The following is a 27,732-nucleotide window of genomic DNA, read 5'->3' on the forward strand; positions in this document are numbered from 1 at the left end:
ATCTGAAACTCCTGACCCCATGAGTCCTTGCGCTCAGTCACTCAGTTGTGTCTGACTCTCTGACCTCACGGACTAGCCCGAGAGGCTTCTCTGTCCGTGGAATATTTTGTCCAGGCAAAACACTGGAGTGGGTTGCCATTTCCTCCTCCAGGGGATCTTCCCCACCCAGGATCGAAACTGTGTATCCGTGTGCTACACTGGCAGGTGGTATCTTTAGCACTGTGCCACCTGGGAAGCCCCTACACTACACGTGATCTTAGCCAAAAGGCCAGGAGCTCCTAGAATATATCTAACAGCTGATGGAGATGGAGTTTTGAATTGACATTTTACAGTGCAAATTTAGGAAAACATAAACGATTCAACATTTATGGTCCCCTATTTAATGCACCTGGAAAGGGCTCAGGAAGCCTGCACTGTGCTTGCCTGTTTATGGTGAGGGCAGTGGGACCAGAGCAGAGGATAAGTCCGTGGCTTCAGAAGCCAGGGTGCTTCAAATCTGGGCTCTACCACTTCCTGCCAGATTTAAAAAGTTCTTTCACCTGTGGGAACCTCTTCAAATATAAAATGGGGGTAATAGTACCTACCTCAGAGGGCAGGGCACCTGGAGTACATTCATGAGCAAGTCAGTGCTCTGCTGCTGCTAAGTCACTTCAGTCGTGTCCGACTCTGTGCGACCCCACAGACGGCAGCCCACCAGGCTCCTCCTTCCCTGGGATTCTCCAGGCAAGAACACTGGAGTGGGTGGCCATTTCCTCCTCCAATGCATGAAAGTGAAAAGTGAAAGTGAAGGCACTCAGTCATGTTGGACTCTTAACGACCCCATGGACTGCAGCCTACCAGGCTCCTCCATCCATGGGATTTTCCAGGCAAGAGTACTGGAGTGGGGTGCCATTGCCTTCTCCGAAAGTCAGTGCTCATTGAGTGTTAATCCCTGGTGATCACCAGTAGGGCCTTGTTTCCTGGTGTAACACAATGCTGCCACATAGTGGCCAGTTTGGAGAAGGAAATGGCAACCCACTTCAGTATTCTTGCCTGGAAGGTCCCATAGACAGAGGAGCCTGGAGGGCTACAGCTCATGGGGTCGCAGAGTTGGACACAACTGAGCGACTGAGCACACAATGGCCAGTTTACATGGTGGCTTTTCATCCAGTAAAGACAGTTCCTACCAAACAGCTGACCCTTAAACAGGAGCTGGGTGGGGTTCTCACCACCCCCACCCCGCCCTTGAAAATCTGTGTATAACGTTCTCATGCACCTGCAGATTCAGCCCTCCCCAGATTCTGTGTGTGCTTCAGTCGTGTGGGACTCTTTGCAACCCTATGGACTGTTGCCCACCAGGCTCCTCTGTCCATGGGATTTCCCAGGCAAGAATACTGCAGTGGGTTGCCATTTTCCTTCTCCATGGGCTCTTCCTGCCCCAAGGATTGAACCCATGTCTCCTGTATTGGCAGGCAAGTTCTTTACACTAAAGCCTCCTGGGAAGCCCTAATCAACCCCTAATGACTGTATGTTGACCTTCTGCCTCCTCAGCACCCCTCCTGCTTAGGATTCAGCTGAGATGAGGGATAGCTGTGGGCTGAGGAGTCAAAAGGAAACCCTGAATGATTCTTCATCTACAGTCTCTCTGTTTCTCCTCTATCCCTGACTCCTCCATAGAGGTAGTTAAGAGGGAGGCTGCTTGTATATTCTTCCAATTAAGCACAAATAAACAAACTCTGCACCCTTCTTCTTGGTAGTTTTATATTTGTCAAGAAAGCCAGTTGATTTCAACCTGTAGTGGGAAGGTGCTGGAAAAGAGGAAAGGACTGGGATGTGATGAGGCCTCTAGGGGCTCTCAGCATGAGTTAGAAGTAAACACAGCACTCCACTGCAAAGGAAGTGTGAGAGGGTCTGAAAATACACCCGTGGTTTTGTAAAGTAAAATTAAAAAAAAATTAAAATTAAAAAAAAAATGAAAATACTACTTCCCCCTGATGGCTGCAGAAAGGCTTTGGGGCCCCCCCGTCCTGAAAATTCAAGTTCTGCCACTTGGTGGCGCAGTGGTACGAAATCTGCCTGTCAAGAGACGCAGGTTTGATCCCCGGGTTGGGAAGATCCAGTGGAGGAAGAAATGGCAACCCACTACAGTATTGTTGCCTGGAAAATTTCACAGACAGAGGAGGCTACAGTCCATAGGGTCACAGAGTCGGACGCGACTGAGCAACTGGACACATACCTTAGCACCCGTTTTTGCAAACTGAAAGAGAATTTTTACTTTTACCAGAAAAAAAGCCATAACCACAGTAATGGAGAACTTCGTAAACAACAACAACAACAAAGTGGCTGAGGGACTTCCTTGGTGGTCTGGTCACTAAGACTCCACGCTCTCAACGCAGGGGCTGGGGTTTGATCCCTGATCAGGAATCAGATCCCCCACACTGCAACTCAGAGTGCGCCTGCTACAACTAAAGGTCTTGCATGCTGCAATTAAGCTCCAGTGCAGTCAAATATTAATAGATACATAAATAAATAAATATTTTTAAAAACGAAGAGGCTTACTGCAAACTTTCAAAGGCAGGGGATACCCGTATGTCTGAGTCAAATTTCTTTTAAAAAAAAAATTGGGGGCCCCTGCATTGCTGATGACCTGGGTAGCTGGTCTATTATTAAGGAGCCTCTGCTTTTTCAGGACTCACTGAGATGCTGCTGTGAGTTAGTTACTCTACAAACATTCAGTGAGCCCCCGCCATGAGCTGGGCCCTGGGCTCTCACTGGACCTCAGTTAAGCAGGCTGGGCACTCAGGTCTTTAAAAACTGATTTCAACATAGTACATTCTTTCCACTTGGGATTAATAAGTGCATACTACCTGCTAGGCCAGAAGTGTGCTAGAGCCAGTTGCTACAGTGAGAGGTGAATGCCTGATTTTCAAGAGAAGAGAAAACTACAGACATACACAGTCATTACTAAGAATTAAGTTACAATGTGACTTTCCTAAAGGTCTAGTGGTTAAGACTCTGAGGTGTGTGCAGGGGGTGGGGGGTTGATCCCTGGTTGGGGAACTAAGATCCTACAGGCCATGTGGTCAGGTCAAAAGATAAAACAAATAAGCAGATTTTTAAAAACTTTAGTTTTGGCTGAGCTGGGTCTTTGTTGCTGCACAAGGGCTTTCTTCTGGTTGCAGGTGGCTTCTCTTGCTGTGGATGGGCTCCAGGGCATGCAGGCTTCAGTAGTTGTGGCTCATGGGCTCAGTAGTCGTGCACGGGCTTAGCTGCCCCATGGTGTGTGGACTCTTGCCAGATCAGGTCTTGAAGCCATTCTGCATTGGCAGGCAGATTCTTTACCACTGGATCACCGGGGAAGTCCAACAAACAGATTTTTATAAAGACATTAAAAAAAATTAAGTTACATAAATTCACACTTAAAAATGGTATTAAAAACAAAGCCAGTAAAAACTCAAAAGTCATCACTTCTTAATTATGCTACTGTGTTGCACATCTTTCTATCGTCTGTTCTTGGTTATGTCCAGCTACTGTGTCTGAATGGTGGGTGTGCAGCATCTCTTCCCTGTGTGAAATCATGTCCAAAGGGTTAACAGAAGCTCGGCGTGTGTCCTACAGAACAGCAGATAAGGGAACAGCGTGTCAGAAACCTTCCTGCTTGCAGCTTCTTTACTGATTAAGCCCACTGACTTGCTTTTTTTCATCCATTCTCTAGCTGCATACCCTCTGAGCTTCACTTAGGCAAGGTAATGTATCACTAGACTTTGAAACCAGCCCTACAGATAATGCTTCTGATGTATGGATCACTATAGTAACAGAGGCTTTACATTGTTTTCCAGAACTTTGGAGTTGGGTCCTGCCCAGTTCAGACCACTGAGCCTAAAGCTGGGCTGGTGCAGGACACAGATTGCCTCACCTTTCCTCTGTCTCCAATTATCTTTCCTTGTGCCTAAGACCACTTTGCTGCTTTTGTTTTAATTTGACCCTGCCCTGAGGCACGTGGGCATTTAGTTCCCCTGCCAGGGATCGAACCTGTACCCCCCTGCATTGCAAGATGGAGTCTTAACTGTTTTAACCACTGGATGACTGAGGACACCCCCGCCCCCCGCTTCTTTATCCCATTACTATCTCAAGCTTCTGGGCCCTCAGAGTTGGATCTGCGATTTGTTCTCCTTTCGTGATGACCTCATCAGCAAACTCTTTCTCTGCTGCAAGCTTCAGTGTCAGGCCTGCTGCCTGTGGGGCAAACAAGCCTGTTGTTGTTTAGTCACTCAGTCATGTCTGACTCTTCGTGACCTCATGGACTGCACTGCAGCACGCCAGGCTTCCCTGTCCTCCACCATCTCCCAGAGCCTGCTCAAACTCATGTTCACTGAGTTGGTGATGCCATCCAACCATTTCATCCTTCGTTGTCCCCTTCTTCTACTGCCTTCGATCTTCCCCAGCATCAGGGTCTTTTCCAATGTGTCGGTTCTTCTCATCAGGTGGCCAAAGTATTGGAGCTTCAGCTTCAGCATCCGTCCTTCAATGAATATTCAGGATTGATTTCCTTTAGGATAGACTGGTTTGATCTCCTTGCAGTCCAAGGGACTCTCAAGAGTATTCTCCAGCACCACAGTTCAAAAGCATCAATTCTGCGGTGCTCAGCCTTCTTTATGGCCCAACTCTCAAACAGGTCTCAGTTTAGTTCAGTTGCTCAGTTGTGTCTGACTCTTTGTGACACCGTGGACTGCAGCACGCCAGGCTTCCCTGACCATCACCAACTGCTGGAGCTTGCTCAAACTCATGTCCATCGAGTCGGCGACACCATCCTACCAACTCATCCTCTGTTGTCCCCTTCTCCTGCCTTCAATCTTTCCCAGCATCAGGGTCTTTTCCAATGAGTCAAACAACTCTGCTGCTGCTGCTAAGTCACTTCAGTCGTGTCTGACTCTGTCTTTAGTTCCCCATAGATGGCAGCCCTGGCATTCTCCAGGAAAGAACACTGGAGTGGGTTGCCATTTCCTTCTCCAATGCATCATAGTCTCAGTTCAGTTCAGTTCAGTCGCTCAGTCGTGTCTGACTCTTTGCGACCCCATGAATCGCAGCACGCCAGGCCTCCCTGTCCATCACCATCTCCTGGAGTTCACTCAGACTCATATGAGGAGTGGTGGCTGCACAGGCACAGGAGGGCCTAGAGGAGTTATCCCACGTTGAAGGTCAGGAAAGGTGGCGGTAAGGAGATACCCCTCGTCCAAGGTAAGTAACAGCAGCTGTGCTTTGCTAGAGCAGCCGTGAAGAGATACCCCACGCCCAAGGTAAGAGAAACCCAAGTAAGATGGTAAGTGTTGCAAGAGAACATCAGAGGGCAGACACACTGAAACCATACTCACAGAAAACTAGTCAATCTAATCACACTAGGACCACAGCCTTGTCTAACTCAATGAAACCAAGCCATGCCTGCAGGGCAACCCAAGATGGGCGGGTCATGGTGGAGAAGCCTGACACAATGTGGTCCACTGGAGAAGGGAATGGCAAGCCACTTCAGTATTCTTGCCTTGAGAACCCCATGAACAGTAGGAAAAGGCAAAATGATAGGATACCAAAAGAGGTACTCCCCAGGTAATGACCATAGGTGCCCAATATGCTACTGGAGATCAGTGGAGAAATAACTCCAGAAAGAATGAAGGGATGGAGCCAAAGCAAAAACAATACCCAGTTGTGGATGTGACTGGTGATAGAAGCAAGATCCAATGCTGTAAAGAGCAATATTGCATAGGAACCTGGAATGTGGTCACGTATGGATGTGAGACTTGGACTGTGAAGAAGGCTGAGTGCCGAAGAATTGATGCGTTTGAACTGTGGTGTTGGAGAAGACTCTTGAGGGTCCCTTGGACTGCAAGGAGATCCAACCAGTCCATTCTGAAGATCAACCCTGGGATTTCTTTGGAAGGAATGATGCTAAAGCTGAAGCTCCAATACTTTGGACACCTCATGCAAAGAGTTGACTCATTGGAAAAGACTCTGATGCTGGGAGAGATTGGGGGCAGGAGGAGAAGGGGACGACCCAGGATGAGATGGCTGGATGGCATCACGGACTCGATGGACGTCTGAGTGAACTCCGGGAGATGGTGATGGACAGGGAGGCCTGGCGTGCTGCGATTCATGGGGTCGCAAAGAGTCGGACACGACTGAGCGACTGAACTGAACTGAACTGAACACGTCCATCATCATAGTCTAGTTTGTAACAAATGCTGAGTTCAGCTTTTTCATACTGGTTGCTTGAAATCTGGCAATAGTGGGAGTATTTACACCAAGGAAACCTGCAAATCAGGGTTTAATTCCTTGTTGACTGCTTACCGAAGTGGGGGGAGGTGGATGTTAATAATGCAGATTGAACTTGAATGTGCAAGGTGTCTGTACCCTTTGTAGCATGAATAGCATAAGTTGAGGAGATATTCTTCCAGTACTTGACACTATTATTCAGTTCAGTAGAGAAGTTTCTTCCTCACATCATCCAAAAATGAGTGAAACTTAAAGAGTGAGGCTGGGAAGGAGGAAAATAACTGAAGAAAGTTTGGAAGCATTGCAGATCTAACTGTTAGGTTTCACTATTTTTCACTTCTTTTTTTCTTTAAGTCTTCACTGAATTTATTACAGGGCTTCCCTGATAGCTCAATTGGTAAAAATAGTGCTTCTGTTTTCTCTTTTTGCCACAAGGCATGTGGGATCTTAGCTCCTGCCCCCGGGATTGAACTCCACTGGATGGACCACCAGGGAAATTCCTTATTTAAGTTTTTTTTTTTTTTTTAAATTCATGGCCGCCTGGCATGTGAGTTCTTAGTTCCCACACCAGGGATTAAATCCGCACCCCCTGCAGTGGAAGTGAGGAATCTTAGCCATTGGACCGCCAGGGAATCCTCATAAGTCCCTTAATTCTTAACATAAAGGAAAATCAGCTAACACTTGGGTCAAAACTATATTCCTTTGGCAAAGGCAATGGGGTGAGAAACTTTTCGCTGAAGGGGATAGAAATCAAACATTTATCAGTGATCTGACTTTGTGACACTATAGAATTATAAAAAACTCACACTAGATTTGGCAAGGCATATCGAGGTTGCAGTCGCATGGAATTTACAACCGACTTGCGAACCCTTGTCCCTACACACACTGTTTCTGAGAGCTGGTGCTGACAACTGTGCGGGGCGCAGAGCTGGGCCTGAGGTCCCCGGGGAGCTTGGCTGGGGCCAGGCGGGCGCAGGCGCGCTGTGAGGCCCCCTTCCCAGAGTCGCCGCCAGGGGGCGGGCGAGGCAGCCGGCAGCTTCGCGCTTTGGCCCCCAGCGCGGCCCGTCGCCCGGAGCCGCGGCGGGAAAATCCGACCAGGTCTCCCAGGCGGCCGCGTCTTTCTGTCCTGGCGCGCCGGCCAAGATCCGCCCGTGGTGATGACGGAGGAGGAGGAGTGGTCCGAGGAGCAGCAAAGCTTCTCTTACCGACAGGTACAGGAGAATGGGGTCCTGGCGGGGCTGGGGAAGGACGGCGTCGAGATCCTGCCGGGAAAAAGGCGCCGCCTCAGCCCAGCCTCGTCTTCGTACCGAGGCCCTGGGTCGGAAGTCGAGCTCGGCCGCCTCCGGCCTCTGGCGCCTGCGCCTGAGCCGACCCGGCTGCCGCGGAGGGTGCTGGGAGACGGTTTCCTTGGTTTGGCGGGTCGGAGCTTGGGATGGCTGAGTGAGAGGCAAGATTCGGGGAGAATACCTGCCGTACACCGGGAGTCCGGCGGCGGAGGCCCCTCTGGCTTTGTGACAGGCTCAGTCTCTTCGGACAGGGTTTTTCTGAGGCACGCGGCACGAGCTCTAAAAATGTTGGGTCCTCGAATCGGTGTGTCCATCCTGCGGGGAAGGAGACGGCCTCGGAACCTGTTGCAAACCCGGCCTTCCGGCTCCGGAACCCATCGGATGTGGGTTCGAATCTCTACTCCGCACAGTGTTGTGTTGAGTCTCCCCGAACTCATTTTCCTAGATGGAAGAATCAGGGTGATAATAACCAGCTCTCGGCGTAGTTGCTGGTATTCAGTCCTTCACTTAGCACCGCGAATAAATACCGTGTGGGAGAGTTGTGAGAAAAACCAAGAATCTCAGAGGATTAACCGAAGAGAATTGAGAATGAGATCAGGAAAGGGGCGCTTCCTAAATTTCAGAAGCTGTTTCCCCACCGTCTCCCTTTATTTTGAAGCTTGAGCCTTCAGAAAAGGTTGCAAATCAGCGCATTCAACACCCGTGTGCCCCTCACCTCGATTAACCAGTTAACATTTTGTGTATTTGCTCCCTTCTTTTCTCGAAATTATTTGAGAATTAAATACACTTGATGCTTCACCTTTAAATTTTAATGCTTTAACATGCTTCTTCCAAGGTCATAATATTTGATCACATTCAAGAAGCTTGATAATTGATAAAATCCTAGTATCTAATATGAATCCATATTCAGTTTTCCCCAGTTGTCCCAAAGATATTCTTTCATGGTCTTTTTTTCCTTCACCCAGGATCCAGTTGGGGATCATGCATTGTATGTAGTCCTGGCTTTGGTCTCTCCTGGAACGGTTCTCCACCTCCTTTGGGTTTCATGACATTGGTGGTTTCGAAGAGTCCATTCATGGCAAAGATGTGGGAGATAAACTCTTTGAGAGCAGGGACTCTTTTCCGTTTTGTGTTCTCAGCCCCTAGTACAGAGCCTAGCTCTCAACAGACAATAAATGCTTACTGAATAAGTGAGTCAGGCTGCAAAGATGGACTGAGAAATTTGAACCTCATCCTCTGTGCAGTGGTGACCTGATGGAGGATCCCACTGTTCACTCAGCCAGGTGTTCTTGGCACTAGGTGGACAGCCATGAACAGTACTGAAGGGTCCTGCCCTTGAGGAATTTAGAGTCTATGGACTTAAGCTCTGACCCAAGCCAGTGGCTAATTGGTAAAAAATCCACCTGCAAGGCAGGAGACCTACAGGAGTCCTGGGTTCCATCCCTGGATGGGGAAGATCCCCTGGAGGAGGAAATGGCATCCCACTCCAGTATTCTTACCTGGAGAATCTTGTGGAGAGAAGAGCCTGGTGGGCTATATATAGTCCATGGATTGCAGAGTCGGACCTGACTTGGCAACTGAGCACACACAGGCATGACTTCAGGCAGTTCAGTTCAGTTCAGTCACTCAGTCGTGTCCGACTCTTTGCAACCCCATGAATCGCAGCACACCAGGCCTCCCTGTCCATCACCAACTCCCGAGTTCACTCAAACTCACGTCCTTCGAGTCGGTGATGCCAGCCAGCCATCTCATCCTGTGTCGTCCCCTTTTCCTCCTGCCCTCAATCCCTCCCAGCATCAGAGTCTTTTCCAATCAGTCAACTCTTCGCATGATGTGGCCAAAGTACTGGAGTTTGAGCTTTAGCATCATTCCTTCCAAAGAACACTCAGGGCTGATCTCCATTAGAATGGACTGCTTGGATCTCCTTGCAGTCCAAGACTTAGCCTCTATTAAAGAAGGCCCTTAACCTATTCCTGGAAGTGGAGGAGGGGGAAGGATGGAGGGATGGAGGAATCTTCTAGAGCAATGAGAAGGATACCTGTCCTGTTCCCCTATCCCTAACTACACCTCTCAGTTCAGTTCAGTTGCTCATTCGTGTCCGACTCTTTGTGACCCCATGAATTCCAGCACGCCAGGCCTCCCTGTCCATCACCAACTCCTGGAGTTTACCCAAACTCATGTCCATCGAGTCGGTGATGCCATCCAGCCATCTCATCTTCTGTTGTCCCCTTCTCCTCCTGCCCCCAATCCCTCCCAGCATCAAGGTCTTTTCCAATGAGTCAACTCTTCGCATGAGGTGGCCAAAGTATTGGAGTTTCAGCTTCAGCATCAGTCCTTCCAGTGAACACCCAGGACTGCTCTCCTTTAGGATGGACTGGTTGGATCTCCTTGCAGTCCAAGGGACTCTTAAGAGTCTTCTGCAACACCACAGTTCTTTGGTGCTCAGCTTTCTTCATAGTCCAACTCTCACATCCATACATGACTACTGGAAAAACAATAGCCTTGACTAGATGGACCTTTGTTAGCAAAGTAATGTCTCTGCTTTTTAATAGGCTATCTAGGTTGGTCATAACTTTCCTTCCAAGGAGTAAGCGTCTTTTAATTTCATGGCTGCAGTCACCATCTGCAGTGATTTTGGAGCCCCCCCAAAATAAAGTGTGACACTGTTTTCACTGTTTCCCCATTTATTTCTCATGAAGTGATGGGACCAGATGCCATGATCTTCGTTTTCTGAATGTTGAGCTTTAAGCCAACTTTTTCACTCTCCTCTTTCACTTTCATCAAGAGGCTTTTTTTAGTTCCTCTTCACTTTCTACCATAAGGGTGGTGTCATCTGCATATCTGAGGTTATTGATATTTCTCCCGGCAATCTTGATTCCAGGTTGTGGTTCTTCCAGCCCAGCGTTTCTCATGATGTACTCTGCATATAAGTTAAATAAGCACGGTGACAGTATACAGCCTTGACGTACTCCTTTTCCTATTTGGAACCAGTCTGTTGTTCCATGTCCAGTTCTAACTGTTGCTTCCTGACCTGCATACAGGTTTCTCAAGAGGCTGGTCAGGTGGTCTGGTATTCCCATCTCTTTCAGAATTTTCCATAGTTTATTGTGATCCACACAGTCAAAGGCTTTGGCATAGTCAATAAAGCAGAAAAAGATGTTTTTCTGGAACTCTCTTGCTTTTTCCATGATCTAGCGGATGTTGGCAATTTGATCTCTGGTTCCTCTGCCTTTTCTAAAACCAGCTTGAACATCTGGAAGTTCACGGTTCACGTATTGCTGAAGCCTGGCTTGGAGAATTTTGAGCATCACTTTACTAGCGTGTGAGATGAGTGCAATTGTGTGGTAGTGTGAGCATTCTTTGGCATTGCCTTTCTTTGGAACTGGAATGAAAACTGACCTTTTCCAGTCCTGTGGCCACTGCTGAGTTTTCCAAATTTGCTGGCATATTGAGTGTAGCACTTTCACAGCATCATCTTTCAGGATTTGAAACAGCTCAACTGGAATTCCATCACCTCCACTAGCTTTGTTTGTAGTGATGCTTTCTAAGGCCCGCTTGACTTCACATTCCAGGATGTCTGCCTCTAGGTGAGTGATCACACTGTCGTGATTATCTGGGTCGTGAAGATCTTTTTTGTACTTTCTTTTGTGTATTCTTGCCACCTCTTCTTAATATCTTCTGTTTCTGTCAGGTCCATACCATTTCTGTCCTTTATTGAGCCCATCTTTGCATGAAATGTTCCGTTGGTATCTGTAATTTTGTTGAAGAGATCTCTAGTCTTTCCCATTCTGTTGTTTTCCTCTATTTCTTTGCATCGATCGCTGAGGAAGCCTAACCCACATCCAAGTTAAGAGAAACCCAAGTAAGACGGTAGGTGTTGCAAGAAGGCATCAGAGGGCAGACACACTGAAACCATAATCACAGAAAACTAGCCAATCTGATCACATGGACCACAGCCTTGTCTAACTCAATGAAGCTAAGCCATACCATGTGGGGCCACCCAAGACAGACGGGTCATGGTGGAGAGGTCTGACAGAATGTGGTCCACTGGAGAAGTGAATGGCAAACCACTTCAGTGGTCTTGCCTGAGAACTCCATGAACAGTATGAAAAGGCAAAATGATAGGATACTGAAAGAGCAACTCCCCAGGTTGGAAAGGGCCCAATATGCTACTGGAGATCAGTGGAGAAATAACTCCAGAAAGAATGAAGGGATGGAGCCAAAGCAAAAACAATACCCAGTTGTGGATGTGACTGGTGATAGAAGCAAGGTCCAATGCTGTAAAGAGCAATATTGCATAGGAACCTGGAATGTTAGGTCCATGAATCAAGACAAATTGGAAGTGGTCAAACAGGAGATGGCAAGAATGAATGTCAGCATTCTAGGTATCAGCAAACTAAAATGGACTGGAATGGGTGAATTTAACTCAGATGACCATTATATCTAGTACTGTGGGCAGGAATCCCTCAGAAGAAATGGAGTAGCCATCATGGTCAACAAAAGAGTCCGAAATGCAGTACTTGGATGCAATCTCAAAAACGACAGAATGATCTCTGTTTGTCTCCAAGGCAAACCATTCAATATCACTGTAATTCAAGTCTATGCCCCAACCAGTAACGCTGAAGAAACTGAAGTTGAACGGTTTTATGAAGACCTACAAGACCTTTTAGAACTAACACCCAAAAAAGATGTCCTTTTCATTATAGGGGACTGGAATGCAAAAGTAGGAAGTCAAGAAACACCTGGAGTAACAGGCAAATCTGGCCTTGGAGTACAGAATGAAGCAGGGCAAAGGCTAATAGAGTGTTGCCAAAAGAACGCACTGGTCATAGTAAACACCCTCTTCCAACAACACAAGAGAAGACTCTACACATGGACATCACCAGATGGTCGACACTGAAATCAGATTGATTATATTCTTTGCACCCAAAGATGGAGAAGCTCTATACAGTCATCAAAAACAAGACTGGGAGCTGACTGTGGCCCAGATCATGAACTCCTTATTGCCAAATTCAGACTGAAATTGAAGAAAGTAGGGAAAACCACTAGACCATTCAGGTATGACCTAAATCAAATCCCTTATGATTATACAGTGGAAGTGAGAAATAGATTTAAGGAACTAGATCTGATAGAGTGCCTGATGAACTATGGACGGAGGTTTGTGATATTGTACAGGAGACAGGGATCAAGACCATCCCCATGGAAAAGAAATGCAAAAAAGCAAAATGGCTGTCTGAGGAGGCCTTACAAATAGCTGTGAAAAGAAGAGAAGCGAAAAACAAAAGAGAAAAGGAAAGATATAAGCATCTGAATTCAGGCTTCCAAAAAATAGCAAGGAGAGATAAGAAAGCCTTCCTCAACCACACCTCTACACATACCTAAAAAAAAGATGACTTTGCACTGAAACATGTGTACTATCATGTAAGAAGTGAATCGCCAGTCTATGTTTGATACAGGATGCTTGGGGCTGGTGCACGGGGATGATCCAGAGAGATGATGTGGAGTGGGAGGCGGGAGGGGGGTTCAGGATTGGGAACTCATGTACACTCGTGGCAGATTCATGTCAATGTATAGCAAAACCAATACAGTATTATAAAATAAAATAAGTAAAAATAAAAATTAAAAAAAGAAAAAAAGATGACTTTGGAGGGTCTTTATCCCTCCCAGGGTGGTGGTCTCTGTCTCCTTTCACTGCCAGTTTGCACTTACTTGCTCTTGTGACATCTGAAACTAAGGAAGGTAGGTCCCTTTCCTATCTGTCTGGCCTCCCCTCGGAGCCCATGGACTGGGTATTGTTTTTGCAGTCCCTCCTTGTCTTGCCTCTGCCACGAGCACCTGCTGGTAGAGGCGACGCTGACTCGGGTTCAGCTGTCAGCACATGCAGTTCAGCTCTGTCCCCCAGCAGGCGCGTACCCAGGGCTCAGCAAGCTCGTTGACAGGAGACCGAGACCTTGGCGTGGCTTGTTTCATTTCTTTACTCCTCCGCGTGGGGAAGAAGTGTTTTCCAGCCCTGATAGGTGTTGCTAAGGAGCAGTGAGGGTCCTATTGAGGTGGGCTAGCAAACCAGCAAATCAGAGGAGGATCCAGTGTGCCCTTGGGAGCCTTCTCCAGTGTTGTCCTGACATTCATCCTTTGTTTTGTGCAGGACTGGGACTGGCAAGGACTTGAAGCACAGGGACGAGTCCTTCTGTATTTGCTTGGTTAACTTCCATCTAGGGGCAAAAATCTCTTTCTTTTTTCACTGTGTTCCCCAGATACCTGGCACATTATTGACCAGGGGATTTTTTCACAGAAACTAACACTTGTGGCCAGCGATTTGTTATGTAAGTGAATATTGAAATATCTCGGGTCAGTAACATTCAGGTAGCACATATTAGTACTAACGTGTTAGCACACGCCTTCACCCAGTAGGCGCTTGGCACGTGAATGTGGAATAACTGAGTAAAGTTACACGGGCACCTCCCAGATACCAGTCTGCCTTCTCTCCCCGGTAACCTGCCATCGTTGTTCCTTATCTTTACTTCACCTAAATCATCACCATTAACTAGGAAATGATGTTTCTACAAGTCACATTCCAGAGGCCCCATTGATTTATTAGTACACTGGAAAAGTCACTCAGCCGTTATGGAAAGTGTTGAAGGAATTTAGGCTGAGCAGACCCTCTTCTTGGTCTTCATTTTTTAAGATGTGAAGAGCTCTTATTTGCAGTCTTACCCATGAAGTGTTTTGATTTTACTTCAGAGGCTAAAGGCAGCAGTTCACTACACGGTTGGTTGTCTTTGCGAGGAAGTTTCGTCAGACAAAGACATGCAGTTCAGCAAGCAAACCATTGCAGCGATCTCAGAGGTGACCTTTGGACAGTGTGGTACGCAGCCCTGGTCTTCCTGTGGGTGTGTGGAAAGCCTGGAGGTTGATTTTGCTTGGGAGAAATGTGGGTGGGTGTCGTAGCATATCTCACCAACAGACAGAGAACATTATCACTGGACACCATCCATGAAACGTTTCTTCTATTGGCTGTAAAATTCAGTTTATGGGAAGAGCTATATTTTCTTCTATTATGAGATTTATATATTTTTTCTTTCTGTTACACTAACTGGGGGGCATCAGCACCTTTATTTTATTGTTTTAAACCACCCAGAATATTACTTTTTTTAAAAAACAAGGGCTAGGACTGGCTGCCCTATTTATTTATTTAATTTTGGCTGTTCTGGGTCTTCATTGTGGCATTCTGGCTTAGTTGCCTGGTGGCATGTGGAATCTTGGGGGCTTTCCTGGTGGCTCAGATGTTAAAGAATCTGCCTGCAATGTGGGAGACACAGGTTCAATCCCTAGGTTGAGAAGATCCCCTGGAGAAGGAAATGGCAACCCACTCCAGTATTCTTGCCTGGAGAATTCCGTGGACAGAGGAGCCTGGTGGGCTACAGTCCATGGGGTCACAAAGAGGTGGACATGACTGAGCAGCTAACATTGCTCACTTTCTTTCATGTGGGATCTTAGTTCCCTGACCAGGTATGGAAACTGTGTCCCTTGCACTGGAAGGCCGATTCTTAACCACTGGACCACCAGGGGAAGTCCTTGGACATTAATTTTTTGTTTCATTGCTTTATAACTTTTTTGTATCACCCACAGTTTGACAGCTGGTATTTGCTTGACTTCAGGGGAGATGAATGTCTTCACAAGCCCTAACTCCTAGCACAATTTAAAATTAAGGGATAGTTTCTAGGGAGGAGAGATGTAGCCACAACTACCAGAGGTTTGTAATGAAGGGTGGAGGTGGCAGGGAGGACACAGAGGTCGTAATGAATCCAGCATTGAAGCCTCCCAAAGGGCCTCCTCTCACTTTCAAAAGGATTTGTAGCAGTCACTACACTTACTGTAGACATTGAGATTTCACTTTTCTGCTTCTGAATTAAGGTTGAGATAGGCTAATTAAAGCACATCTCTTTTTCTCTTTCAGAAAATTTTGCCAAAGACCTTGAAATGTTTGCAAGGTGGGTAGAGAGCTTGATTGTCTGGGCTTGTTTCCGTGTTTTGATGCTCCCCATCTGGTGGTGAATTTCAGGGAAGCTTGAACCCCTCCCCGCCCCATGTTTTGTGGAGACTCGGTCTCTAATCATGATTCTGTAAGAATGGAACATCTGCTTTAATCATGTCCATTCAGACTTGATTGGGCATTTTTTGAAGTTTTCCTCGTATTTGTCGTTAAGGGAAGTAAAGTTATTCAGTTCCAGGTTAAAAAGGTGTGAGTCATGTCTCCAGGATTCTGTGCATGGTGCGCTTGCTTTTAAGACTGTTTCTGCAGGTGGTGTGGTGCTGGGGGGTGAGGCTGGGCGCGGGCTGGGCTGCTTTGTGCTTTGTGGGGCAGTGCACGGGTGTCGGGATAATACAGCCCACGGCCGCATCAGCCCTGCATTTGCCTGCTGGTGACAAGTGAGACACACGCTCCTTGAAAAGTGTGTGTGACTGGCTTTCAGCTGGTAAAGCGTTAGCTTTTACAGGTGATTTATGCTCCTCTCTTCAATTAGTTCCACAGGTAATTGAAAACAATTGCAGCGAATTGCTTTTATGAAGCAATTTGAATGACGAAGGCCTGAAAGGGCTAAAGCTTTCTAATTTGCTCCCACTTCTGATTTGGTGCCAGCCTCTCCCACACCCCATACTTTTCACCTTTCTCCTATAGCTCTTTGTTTCTTCGATGAATATTCTGAATGAATTAAAGCAGTAGGTTCTCAGAGGGCAGGCTCTAAATCTTGCCTATTCCTGTGTATATGAGTCCCTAAAAACCGCTTAGCATCTTCAACTTGGCCAAAAGGGATCAGGATAATATATGGGATACTGATGGCTCCTGCGTCTTATCATCGTTAATTCAGGTGGTTGCCCCTTACTTGTGCCCTGTGGGGGGGGGGGGGGGGGGGGCGGCTGTGAAATACATTTACTGCCTTTACTTGCCATCTTTTTTTTTTTTTAAGATTTATTATTTTATTTTTGGCTGCACTGGGTCTTCATTGCTGTGCCTGGGCTTTCTCAAGTTTCTATACAAGGTCTTCTCATTGAGGTGGCTTCTCTTGTTGCAAAGCACAGGCCCTAGGCGTGCAGGCTCTATAGTTGTGATGCATGGGCTTAGTTGCTCCAGGGCATGTGGGATCTTCCTGGACCAGGGATGGAACCCATGTTCCCTGAATTAGCAGGCAGATTCTTAATTACTAGACCACCAAGGAAACCCCTTGCCATTTCTTTTCTTCTTTTTTAACCATGCTGTGGGGCTTGTGGGATCTTGTGGGCTTGTGGGTCAGGGTAGTTCCCTGACCAAAGATTAAACCCACACCCCCTGCATTGGAAGCATGGCATCTTAACCACTGGATCAAGGAAGTCCCTCTTCTTTTTTCTTTAAATGTGAGTCTTTTATATTACAAAGGAAGACACAAAAATGTAGATTAGTAGACAAATGGTTCTTTGATTTGAACCTAGAGTTTCTCAGCATAGATCAGAGTTTCCCACCTCAGCACTGTTGGCGTTTTGGGCTGGATGGTCTCCTCACTCTGGTGGGGACTGTCCAGTGCACTGTAGGCTATTTAGTGGCATCCCTCACCTCTACCCACCGGATGCCAGTAGCAAGTCCCCAGCTGTGAGCTTCCGCCTCATTTCTGTGTTAGCTGTAGGAAAAGACAATGACAAATTTTAAATACTAGAAATAAAAATGAAATTAGAGCTATTTAGCATTGTAACATGTTAAGTTTTCAGGTACTGTGTTTTTTTTATAGTTGAGAAGCCTACTTCCTTTTGCTGGGCCCTGGAGCAGAGAGGTAGGCATCCCAGGTGGCACAGTGTTAAAGAACCCGCCTGCCAATGCAGGAGACGTGAGAGACCCGGGCTCGACACCTAAGTAGGGAAAATCCCTTCAAGGAGGGCGTGGCGACCCACAGCAGTATTCTTGCCTAGAGAATCCCATGGACAGAGGAACCTGGCAGGCTACAGTCCATGGGGTCACAAAGGGTAGGACATGACTGAAGTGACTTAGCACGCACACACGGGGCAGAGATGTGTGGGCACCACTTAGACTGTCAGCTGCACAAGGAAGGACTCATCTTTTGGGTAAAGCTCCGTCAGCTGATGCTCTCTGAGCAAGACCGTCAGAGGCTTTACTTAGAGATGTTTCCTCTTCTGCAGTGCTCAGGGGTGAATACCAGCACTCCTTAGATTTTCTCCAAAGAACTCTGAGCTAATTCAAGTGCAGATTTTCTTCGAAGACTTGTCTGTTTTCTTAATTTTACATTGTCCAAATATTCCATTAAAAAAAAAAATCCTGTTTTAAAGTTTATCACTGAGTGGGACTCCTGGTGGTCCAGTGGTTAAGAACTCTAAACTTCCAATGCAGGGGCCCCCAGGTTCAATCCCTGGTTGGGGATCTGCATGCCATGGTGTGGGGGAGAAATGTTTATCACTGAATTAAAATTAAAAAAGCTTCCCTAGTAGCTCAGTCAGTAAAGAATCTGCCTGCAGTGCAGGAGACCTGGGTTTGATCCCTGGGTCTCAAAGATCCCCTGGAGAAGGAAATGGCAACCCACTCCAGTATTCTTGCCTGGAGAATTCCATGGACAGAGGAGCCTGGCGGGCTATAGTCTGTGGGGTTGCAAGAGTTGGACACTACTTATCGACTAAACCACCACTACTGAATAAAATGGATAGTCCCAGAGGGTCACCTTTATCCTGTGGTTTTGAGTTTTCCCTGCTACATAATCCCTGCTCCTATATTACCCCAGTTTGAGAAATCTGAAATATATACTGCTATTTCAGGTTGGCTACCTATTAGATAGTCTTTGGAGGCTGGGAACCTAACTAGTATTTGTAACAATGTTTCTATGAAAAAAATGCACTTAAATTGTAAATACTATAAACTCAGTTCACCTATAAACTTTGGAAAATAATCTCTCCACTTAAGTTGTGAATTTCCTTCATTTAATGTCTGGTCGCCTAATGTTAACATGGTAAAGATGAAACATTTTGAGGAAGATAGGTGTTCTACAGTAAATGAATTCTAGGGGCATTTTTGTTGTTGTTCAGTCGCTAAGTTGTGTCAGCCTCTGCCGCCCCATGGACTGCAGCATGCCAGGCTTCCCTATCCTTCACCATCTCCCGGAGTTTGCAAACTCTTGTCCATTGAGTTGGTGATGCCATCCAACCATCTCATCCTCTGCTGCCCCCTTCTCCTTTTGCCCTCAGTTCCCAGCATCAGGGTCTTTTCCAATGAGTCGGCTCTTCACATCAGGTGGCCAGAGTATTGGAGCTTCAGCATCAGTCCTTCCAATGAATATTTAGGGGCATTTTGGGAATAGTCTTTAAAACCTGTGTTGCTAAAAGTGTTGAATGAAAAATTGCTTTGTTATGTTCTCTAGAGTAATTTTCTGGGGCCAGAGGTTTGATTTAGGAGAGGCTGTGGTGTGCAGTGGCTGGCATAGGATGTACCTGCCCCTCCATCTGGGACAGTGGTATCATTAAAACATGGTGCAGAGAAACCAGATGACCAGTCAAGGGGTGGAGAGGGTTGGCTCTGCTGTTTCCTGAATGTGTCTTGTGATCATATATGCTGATCTTACGCTGAGTAGTTCAGTGCTGCTTCCTCCTTACTCTTTGTCCGGCCCTTTAGGAAGGTGGTAAAACCAACAGAGCAGCTTGTCGTGTGATACAGACGAGGGCCACAGTGTGTCTGTGGCTCCTGACATCCTCCCCGCAGGGCACCTCTGGACCTGCTTTGTGGTCTCTATTCTGTCACTTTCTGTCTGACTCCACCCCCCTGCCCCGCCCCCTTTGCTCTGTGCTGGTCCTTGCAGGCGGCTAATGAGAAGTTATCTTCTGACATGGATATTATCCCAGGATAGACAGATACTGTCCGTCATGATGAAATGGCATGTGATCTTTTCACATTTGGCAGGATGTGAAGGACTAATCTGGCCAAATTACAGAATATAATTTCTGTGAGTTTTATCTTTAAATCAACAGATATTTAGTGAGGATTTGCCATGTGCTGGTCACGCTGATAGTTATTAAGAACACAAAGATTCCCCCTTATTCCAACTTACAAATTTCCTACTTATTTTTGGAGGAAGCTAGAAATGGCAAGAAAGGGTGTAATTAGGGTAATAAATTATTGAATAGAGCTCATTGTCTCAGGTTACCTTTTAAAGCAGAGATAAGAGAACTGGAACAAGCACTTGCGTCCTTGTTGTGAGCAAGAAACAGAGTCTAGTTGAAAGGGTGTTCTTTGTCCTAGCTGGGCTGTTGTCGGGGACACATTGTCTCCTAGTTGGGGAGGGACACGTGCACAAGCTTTTCCCTGTAATGTAGCCTTCGGGGAAGAGCATTAGGACCTTGGTATTAGCGAAGCTGTGCTTTGTGGGAATTCTCTGTTTTTTCTATTTAGCGTTCATTTTAGCAGCAATGATCTTTGTATTGTGAGCTCTGTGCTGTTTTCTCTTTCCACTGAAGGTGCCTCACAGACCTGCTTCTTTTTGCATGGTGGTCGCTGTGTCCACTGTGAGCATTTGGGAAGGCTTGGATGCCTCTCATTCTTCTTCATGCTCACATGCTCCAGATACCCTTGGCCCTCCAGTGGCTTCTGCGTGCTCTGTCTCTTCATTTAATTGGTATCTTGGCTCATCACTTCACTCATTTCTGTGTCACTGTCACTTAACGGGCGCTCACCTGAAAAGATGGGCTACTTAGAGATCCTGCTGGCCTGAAGTCTGGCCGCGAACTTCTGTGTTTCATCAAAACTTTAAATAATATGAAACATTTTGGCAAATTGTTTCTGCGCTTTCTACAGACATGCGAAAAGAAGCACAGTTAACACTGAAGACGTGAAGCTCTTAGCCAGGAGGAGTCATTCACTGGTGAGAGATGGATTTCTTTCCTCACTCCCCTTTCCCATCAGAATACATTATTCCCAATTAATCACTGGCATCCACGAAGTGATTCCCCCAGGGCACCTTGCGTTAAAAATGAGATACGCTTCAACCACTCAGACCTGCCTGTAATTTACAGTCTTTCTTTCACGATGATGGATCTTGCTAAGCCAATTTGAAATTTTCTAATCAGTGCTCTCTGGATTTCATAATTTGCCTTTTCTGTAATATCTCAAAACTTTGGTCCCATGTTTCAGCTACAGCATGGTGTCAGAGACAGGTCACAGGCTAGAGTATCTAGGCGGTGCTTTTGTTATGGAGCCCACAATTTTGGTGGGCCAGGTGTGGAAAGAGTATCAGTACATCTGGGGTGTGCAGGCTGTTGAGCACATTTTCTGTCTTTTCGGGGTCGTCTAGATGTCATCCCAGCCATGCCCTCACTTTACAGGTGATGCTGTGATTGTCCCAGGCTGGTGGCTGCAGCTGATGGCAGATCCAGGATGCCTGTGAGGTTTCCTGACTTAGTCTGTTCTTAGCAGTCAAAATACTTTAACGTTCCTCCCCAGGGTGTGAGCTCCACAAGGGCAGGGATTTTTATGTGTTTCTTCTCAACTCCATCTGCCATGCCTAAAAAAGGGCCTGAACCACAGTAGGGGCTTATGAGTAGTTGTTGAATGAATGAACTTGTGTAGCACTTATTTCACACAGGACTTCTGTAGGTCATATTTTACACACATTATTTAAAGCTCACAGCCACTCTATGAGGGTTTTTTGTAACATGACTAATTAGCCCCATTTTATAGGCCAGACTACTAGAGTCAAGTAATTTCCCAAAGTTAAATATGAAGTTTTCTGGTTGACAGCTGACCCTTAACCTTCAAACCCTGAATCCAGTGCTGTTTCCACTGGACTTTTTTGTTCTGTCTCTGCTCTTCTAATATTGTTTCTCTAAAGTTTAAGTCAAGGTTAAGGATGATACGATTCCTAATAGCTCCGGTAGCTGGTGGTGCTGCATATCAGTGGAAAAGACATTTTTCTCTCCTCCGAAATTCTCTCTCAGAACTGTAACTTGGTCAGCTTCAGTAAGCAGTTTCTATCTTTTGCAAGGAATTGTCAATGCAAGTCATCTTAGACTGTTAATTGGGAAGTTTCCTGCTTATTGTGTATTGGACTGTTAAATTTTAGTCATCTGACAGAAGTCTGTTACTGAAGAGTTGCAGCTAAATTTTTGCATTTGACTAAATTTTCCCTGAGGGCAAGGACCTTGTCTTATTACCCTTGTGTCTCTAGGATCTGGTACACAGGAATTGCTCAGTAATTTTAGCTGGGCAAAATTTAGGGCTTTTGACTTTATTTGTGCTTTGTAGAGTATATTTGTGATCGGCATGCCTTTCGTAAACTATAAGTTTTAATTCTCCTGATTATTCAGGGAACTCCTGTGTGAGTAAGTAGTGAGTTTTGTCATTGATTCCTTCCAGGAAAAAAAAAATTCGAAGCTTTGTTTAACTCCGAAGAATGTAATCCCCGGTGGGAGTGTTTGGGAAATGGCGTAGATTTTTTTTCTCCCTGACTAGACTTATCAATGGCTTTACAATCAGGTAAAAATGTAATTAAAAAAAATTTTTTTGTAGCTAAAATACATCACAGAGAAAAATGAAGACATCGCTCAGCTTAACCTGGAAAGAAAAGCAAAGAAGAAGAAGAAGTTGGAGGATGAAAACAGAAATTCAGTGGAGTTAGCAGAGGCTGGTATAGAAGAAAGTGAGAATTAAACCCTGTTGCTGTTTGGAGAAAGCAGCCTTCGGCAGGCAGAGTGGCTAAAAGCACATATTGCCAATAGAGGGTTCTGAAAGGATAAGTGGAGATTAAAAGACCAAAGGCTTGGGTGCTTTTTCTATTGTACTCTCCAAGTCATTGACTACAAAAGCTGGTTTAAAAGAGAAGTGGAAACTCTTAAGCAAAATAGTTCCATGTCTTAATGAAACGCATGAAAAGGGCATGTGTTTGAATGGTATATGTTGGAAATTGTATCTATTGTATTAATAAAATTATGTTAGCAAATACATATGGTTGATTTTTTCAAGCAAAAAAATCATATGTTCATTCTTTTATATAATTTTTCAGGCTGACAATCACTGAAAGATGACTAAAGCTATATTCATTTAGTCCCTTTTTGGCTGCACCATGCAGCTTCTGGGATCTCAGTTCCCCAACCAGGGATTGAACCTGGGTTCTCAGCAGGGAAAGCGCTGGATCCTAACCCCTGAGCCAACAAGGAAGTCCACCAATGTTGTTTTTTAGTCACAGTTCATGTGACTTTTCTGGGGCTATTTTGTAATTTTGGTTGGCCACACTGGATGGAACTTTTGCTTGAGAAGAAAGTCTGACTACTCCTCCAAAACAGTTCAGTGTGCGTCTTCTGTTTCAGGTTGTGAGAGATGATGCTTCCAGGAATCCCAGGCCTTCTGTCTTCTCTTTGGGATTTCTTAGAGGGCCAGGGTGAGCGTGTCTTTTAACCCATTGGGACAATAGTGGCAAAGAAAAGGGACTGGCATTTACAGAGCCCGTTCTGTGTGCCAGGTCCTATTCTAGGTGCTCCATATAGTATTTCTTCACACATTTTCACAGTATTTTTATTTACTTTAAAATACTGCTTTATTTATTTGGCTGCACCAATCTTAGTTGTGGCACAAAGAAAGTTTAATTGCGGCATGCGAACTCTTAGTTGATTGGGATCTAGTTCCCTGACCAGGGATCGAACCCAAACCCCCTGCATTAGGAATGTGGACTCTTAAGCCACTGGACCACAGGGAAGTCTCTGACTTGTTTATATTTTAGACAAGTGGTCCTACCACACATTCTTCAGGGATTGTAACACAGAAGTGGTCAGACTTTGTAAGGAGCAGCTGGGTGTAACCCTGAGTTCTCAGGAACTGCCTCTTGCCCACTGCATGTTCTGCTCAGGGTTTAGTTTACTCTGGCGTGTCCATGTGATGTCAGTCATTCTTTCCCATCCTATCTTTGCTGACCGTTGGCAGAAAGGAGTTGTAGGGCTCTTTCTCACAGGCTTGCTTCCTTAGAGTCCTGGAAGCTCGTCTGAACTTTAGTTAACTGTATAACCAGCTGACTGGCCATATAAAGCAGCACATGTCTTTGAAATGCATGTGGCCTGGTAACATAGTTGGGGCAATTTACATTTATAATGTTCGTCTTCCTTGTTACACCAACACCTCAAAAAAAGTTGAAATAAAAGATCCTGCATTAATTTTTTATTACTAAATTAACAAACCAGGGAAGTTCCAAAGCATCCCCTTCTATACACAGCAGTAGCTGGAATATCCTGGTCGACACTTGTCATATACAGCTGGTACCTCGACACCTAGATGTCTGGGAAAGTGTGATCATGGCCCGCTTACTGCCTTTATTGAATTGTGGAATCTGTAAAGAACCCTTAGAGGTCATGGAGTCCAGTCTTCTCACCAAGTAGGAAGCCCTCCTACAGCACTGATGACTGAGGTCCCCTAGGCTCTCCTGAACTCCTCAGGGGCAGAGTGCCCTTTCTGCTGCTGCTGCTGCTGCTAAGTCCCTTCAGTTGTGTCTGACTCTGTGCGACCCCATAGACGGCAGCGCACCAGGCTCCCCCATCCCCAGGATTCTCCAGGCAAGAACACTGGAGTGGGTTGCCATTTCCTTCTCCAGCCCTTTCTGTTAGTGGATACTAATTGTTGCAAGTTTCTTCTGTGTGCAGAGAACAGTCTTTCACCTTCTATCTAGGTCCTAGTTCTGCCTTTTAGAAGAAACAATCTCCCTTTTTCAAAATAATCCAGTACTGAGTCCCTTTTAATCCAAGTTCCCATAGTACATCTTTTCAGAAACACTTGCTTGCATAAAATGTTAGATTGTCAGCTCCTTATGGGCGGACTTTGAAATGGTGATCACTTGGTGCCTTGTGTAGGGCCACACACACACACACACACACACACACACACACGACAGGTGCTCCGTGAGTACTGGGTCCCTGGAGCCTGAGATGAGTGGCGGGGGCACACGGGAGGAGGAGCCCTTGCTTGGGTTTCATGGCTCTCACCAGGGATTTCCATTGTTTTGTGGTGGGGAACTTTTCTTTATACTGTGGGGAATAAGGACTAAGGACTTGGAGTATCTTCTTTTTTAAAAAAAATATATTTTTGGCTGTGCTGCTTCTTTGTTGCTGTGCGCAAGCTTTCCCTTGTGGTGTGTGGGCTTCTCATTGCAGTGGCCTCTTGTTGGAGAGCACGGGCTCTCGGGTGCCTGGGTTTCGTTGCTCTGCGGCATCTGGGATCTTCCTGGACCAGCCAGCGGACCACCAGTGAAGTCCCAGGATATCGTCTTAGTGACAGTTCCTAATGTGAGTCCCGTTGTGTTTTCCACTTGTGTTAGGTGCTTATCATGATCTTATTTGATTCTCACAATTTTATGATGTAGGCAGTTGCTGCTGCTAAGTCACTTCAGTTGAGTCCGACTCTGTGCGACCCCACAGACGGCAGTCCACCAGGCTCCCCCATCCCTGGGATTCTCCAGGCAAGAACACTGGAGTGGGTTGCCATTTCCTTCTCCAATGCATGAAAGTGAAAAGTGAAAGTGAAGTCACTCAGTCGTGTCCAACTCTTCATGACCCCATGGACTGCAGCCTACCAGGCTCCTCCGTCCATGGGGTTTTCCAGGCAAGAGTACTGGAGTGGGGTGCCATTGCCTTCTCTGTGAGACCCTAGAGAGGTTAATTAAATGGCAAAACCAGGATTTTAGTCTAGAGCCCTCATCTTGAAGTACTAAGATATATTGCCACCTCCTTGAAAGCAGCCAGTAGTAACAAGATCACACAAAGCCTTCCCCGGCCTGCAGCTCATAACCTTCCTTGGCACGTGTCACACTGAAATTTTACTTTTCTCTCATTTGCAGAGCATGTATCCTGCCCCTTAGTGAGGCTGGAACAGCCCCGTCGAGGTGGATGGTCTTTGTCCTATGTAGTACATGCTAGGTGTTCAGTGTTCAATGAGTTCATGGAACAAAATCTTCAAAATATTCTAAAGCTATAAGAAGCTGGGTGAGCTACCATGATTCTCTCATCTGTAAGAATATCTGAAGTGAAAGTCGCTCAGTCATGTCTGACTTTTTGCAGCCTCACTGCAAAATATATAAAATATATAAAAATACAAAATATATAAAAATACACTCAGAGGAAAAAAGTGGGAAAGGACTATATGCACCTCATTCACGTTTCGTGGCTCAGTCAAGATGGTAGATGACAAACTGGTTCTGCCTCCATTATTTCCCATTAAAATTTAAAATGTTGACATTTTAAAAATGTCTCAAATTTAAAAGACATGAAAGTGAAGTAGAAGTGAAAGTCGCTCAGTCCTGTCCAACTCTTTGCGACCTCATGGACCCCATACAGTCCTTGGAATTCTCCAGGCAAGAATACTGAGGTGGGTAGCCCTTCCCTTCTCCAGGGCACTTTCCCACCCAGGAATCGAACTGGGGTCTCCTGCATTGCAGGCAGATTCTTTACCAACTGAGCTATCAGGAAAGCCCTAAGAATATCTGAACGTTTTAAAATATCATTTGTGAGAATTAGGCAAAAAAAAAAATTTTTTTTGGTACCAAAAAAGGACTAAAGTAAGATGCACTTTATGGCCCACGGTGGGTCATTTGGCTGTGCCTATCTTACCTAGCATCTTAACAAATGTGCAATGCAATGAAATTTAAAGTTGAGATTTCCCTTGTGGAGGGGTGTGAACCAGCACTTTGGAAAACTGAAAGCATCAACGTTCACTTCTGGAATGTGCCGTCAGTTCTTTGGTTGCTTTACTTCCCTTTGGAACCTGGCCTCTGACGTCATCTTAGGTTTGTGGTGTATGTTTCTGATTTTCCTAGCTGTCTCAGGTGGAGAGGGTCTGTACATTTGGCTGTGTGATTCTGAACCTGGGACCCACAAGGAGGAACCAGGGGTGGCAGAGACAGTTTGATGTTGTGGATTCTCAGCAGTGGAGCTGTCGTCAGAAGGAGAGGAGACCCTGGGAGCTGGTCAAGTGTAGGGCATTCACTGGGCTCCCCTGGGGGTCTAGCGGCTAAGATTCCACACTTCCACTGCAGGCAGGGCAGGGCAAGGAGGGGGGGACGGGCATGGGTCGGAGAAGTTCCACATGCCTTGAGGTGTGGCCAAGAAAAGAAGAGTCTATCTGCATTTCCACCTTAATAAGGTGACTGATGCAAAGAGCTGACTCATTGGAAAAGACCCCAATGCTGGGAAGGATTGAGGGCAGGAGGAGAAGAGGGCAACAGAGGATGAGATGGTTGGATGGCATCACCTCACTGGAGGTGAACTGAGCAAACTCTAGGAGATAGTGAAGGACAGGGAAGCCTGGAGTGCTCAGTCCATGGGGTGGCAAAGACTTGGACGCGACTTAGCAATTGAATGACAACAAAAGGTGATTTGGGTCCACATCACAGTTTGGGAAAGCCTGGGCCAGAGGACCGTGGCCTGCTGGCGGGGAGGTGGTGCTGGGGAGCCAGCACTTGGTGGCCCGAGGTGGTCTGGTGAGACCAGTGGATGTTTTGAGTGGCCCCCAGAGTCCTCACCATCTCCTTGTTGAGCTGATTCAGTCATTCTTTCATGTGGGAAAAATTGCAGATTTTAAGATCCTTTGTGGTTGAAAGTGTTAGTCGCTCAGTCGCATTTGACTCTTGCAACCTCGTGGACTGTAGCCCGTCAAGCTCCTCTGTCAATGGAATTCTCCAGGTAAGAAAACTGGAGTGGGTTGCCCTTCCCTTCTCTAGGGGGTCTCGCTGACCCAGGGATCGAAGCCGAGTTTCTTGTTTTAGCAGGCTGATTCTTTACCACTAGCACCACTTGGGAAGCAGGTGGTGTTCCTTGTTCAGTTGCTCAGTCACGTCTGACTCTGTGTGACCCCATGGACTGCAGCACACCAGGCTTCCCCGTCTTCCACTATCTCCCAGAGTTTACTCAAATTCATTGATGATGTGGATTCTCAGCAGTGGAGCTGTTGTCAGAAGGAGAGGAGACCCTGGGAGCTAGTCAAGTGTAGGGCGTTCACTGGGCTCCCCTGGGGGTCTAGCGGCTAAGATTCCACACTTCCACTGCAGGCAGGGCAGGGCAAGGAGGCGGGGAGCTGTCCATTGAGTCAGTGATGCCATCCAACTGTCTCATCCCCTGTCGCCCCCTTCTCCTGCCCTCAAACTTCCCCAGCATCAGGGTCTTTTCCAGTGAGTCAGCTCTTCTCATCAGGTGGCCAAAGTACTGGAGC

At 46.3% G+C, this 27,732-nt stretch overlaps 1 protein-coding gene and 1 long non-coding RNA gene across 2 annotated transcripts; one reads left to right on the plus strand and one right to left on the minus strand.

The window, feature by feature from the left end:
- Window positions 1-3,196: 3,196 nt before the first annotated feature.
- On the minus strand, window positions 3,197-7,573 carry LOC120880202. The gene is made up of 3 exons (XR_005724976.1): window positions 7,449-7,573; window positions 3,448-3,591; window positions 3,197-3,323 (listed from the first exon to the last, which is right to left on the minus strand). It is a non-coding gene; the product is annotated as an uncharacterized LOC120880202 (long non-coding RNA).
- Window positions 7,174-22,493, plus strand: LOC120880200 (centromere protein S). The gene is made up of 5 exons (XM_040263404.1): window positions 7,174-7,454; window positions 14,271-14,394; window positions 15,487-15,520; window positions 20,350-20,416; window positions 22,060-22,493. Exons 1-5 carry the CDS (start codon window positions 7,401-7,403, stop codon window positions 22,198-22,200), a joined length of 420 nt encoding a protein of 139 aa, XP_040119338.1. The 5' UTR covers window positions 7,174-7,400; the 3' UTR covers window positions 22,201-22,493.
- Window positions 22,494-27,732: the final 5,239 nt, after the last annotated feature.

This window comes from Oryx dammah, unplaced genomic scaffold, assembly GCF_014754425.2.
Source record: "Oryx dammah isolate SB20612 unplaced genomic scaffold, SCBI_Odam_1.1 HiC_scaffold_21, whole genome shotgun sequence".
Classification (NCBI taxonomy): Eukaryota; Metazoa; Chordata; class Mammalia; order Artiodactyla; family Bovidae; genus Oryx; species Oryx dammah.

Bases quoted from the DNA above. Each gene is read 5' to 3' on its own strand.
- LOC120880200 (XM_040263404.1), top strand. From the start codon at position 7,401: ATGACGGAGGAGGAGGAGTGGTCCGAGGAGCAGCAAAGCTTCTCTTAC. The intron at 7,455-14,270 runs GTACAGGAGAAT...ATTTTACTTCAG, and splicing joins AAAGCTTCTCTTACCGACAG to AGGCTAAAGGCAGCAGTTCA. The intron at 15,521-20,349 runs GTGGGTAGAGAG...CGCTTTCTACAG, and splicing joins GACCTTGAAATGTTTGCAAG to ACATGCGAAAAGAAGCACAG.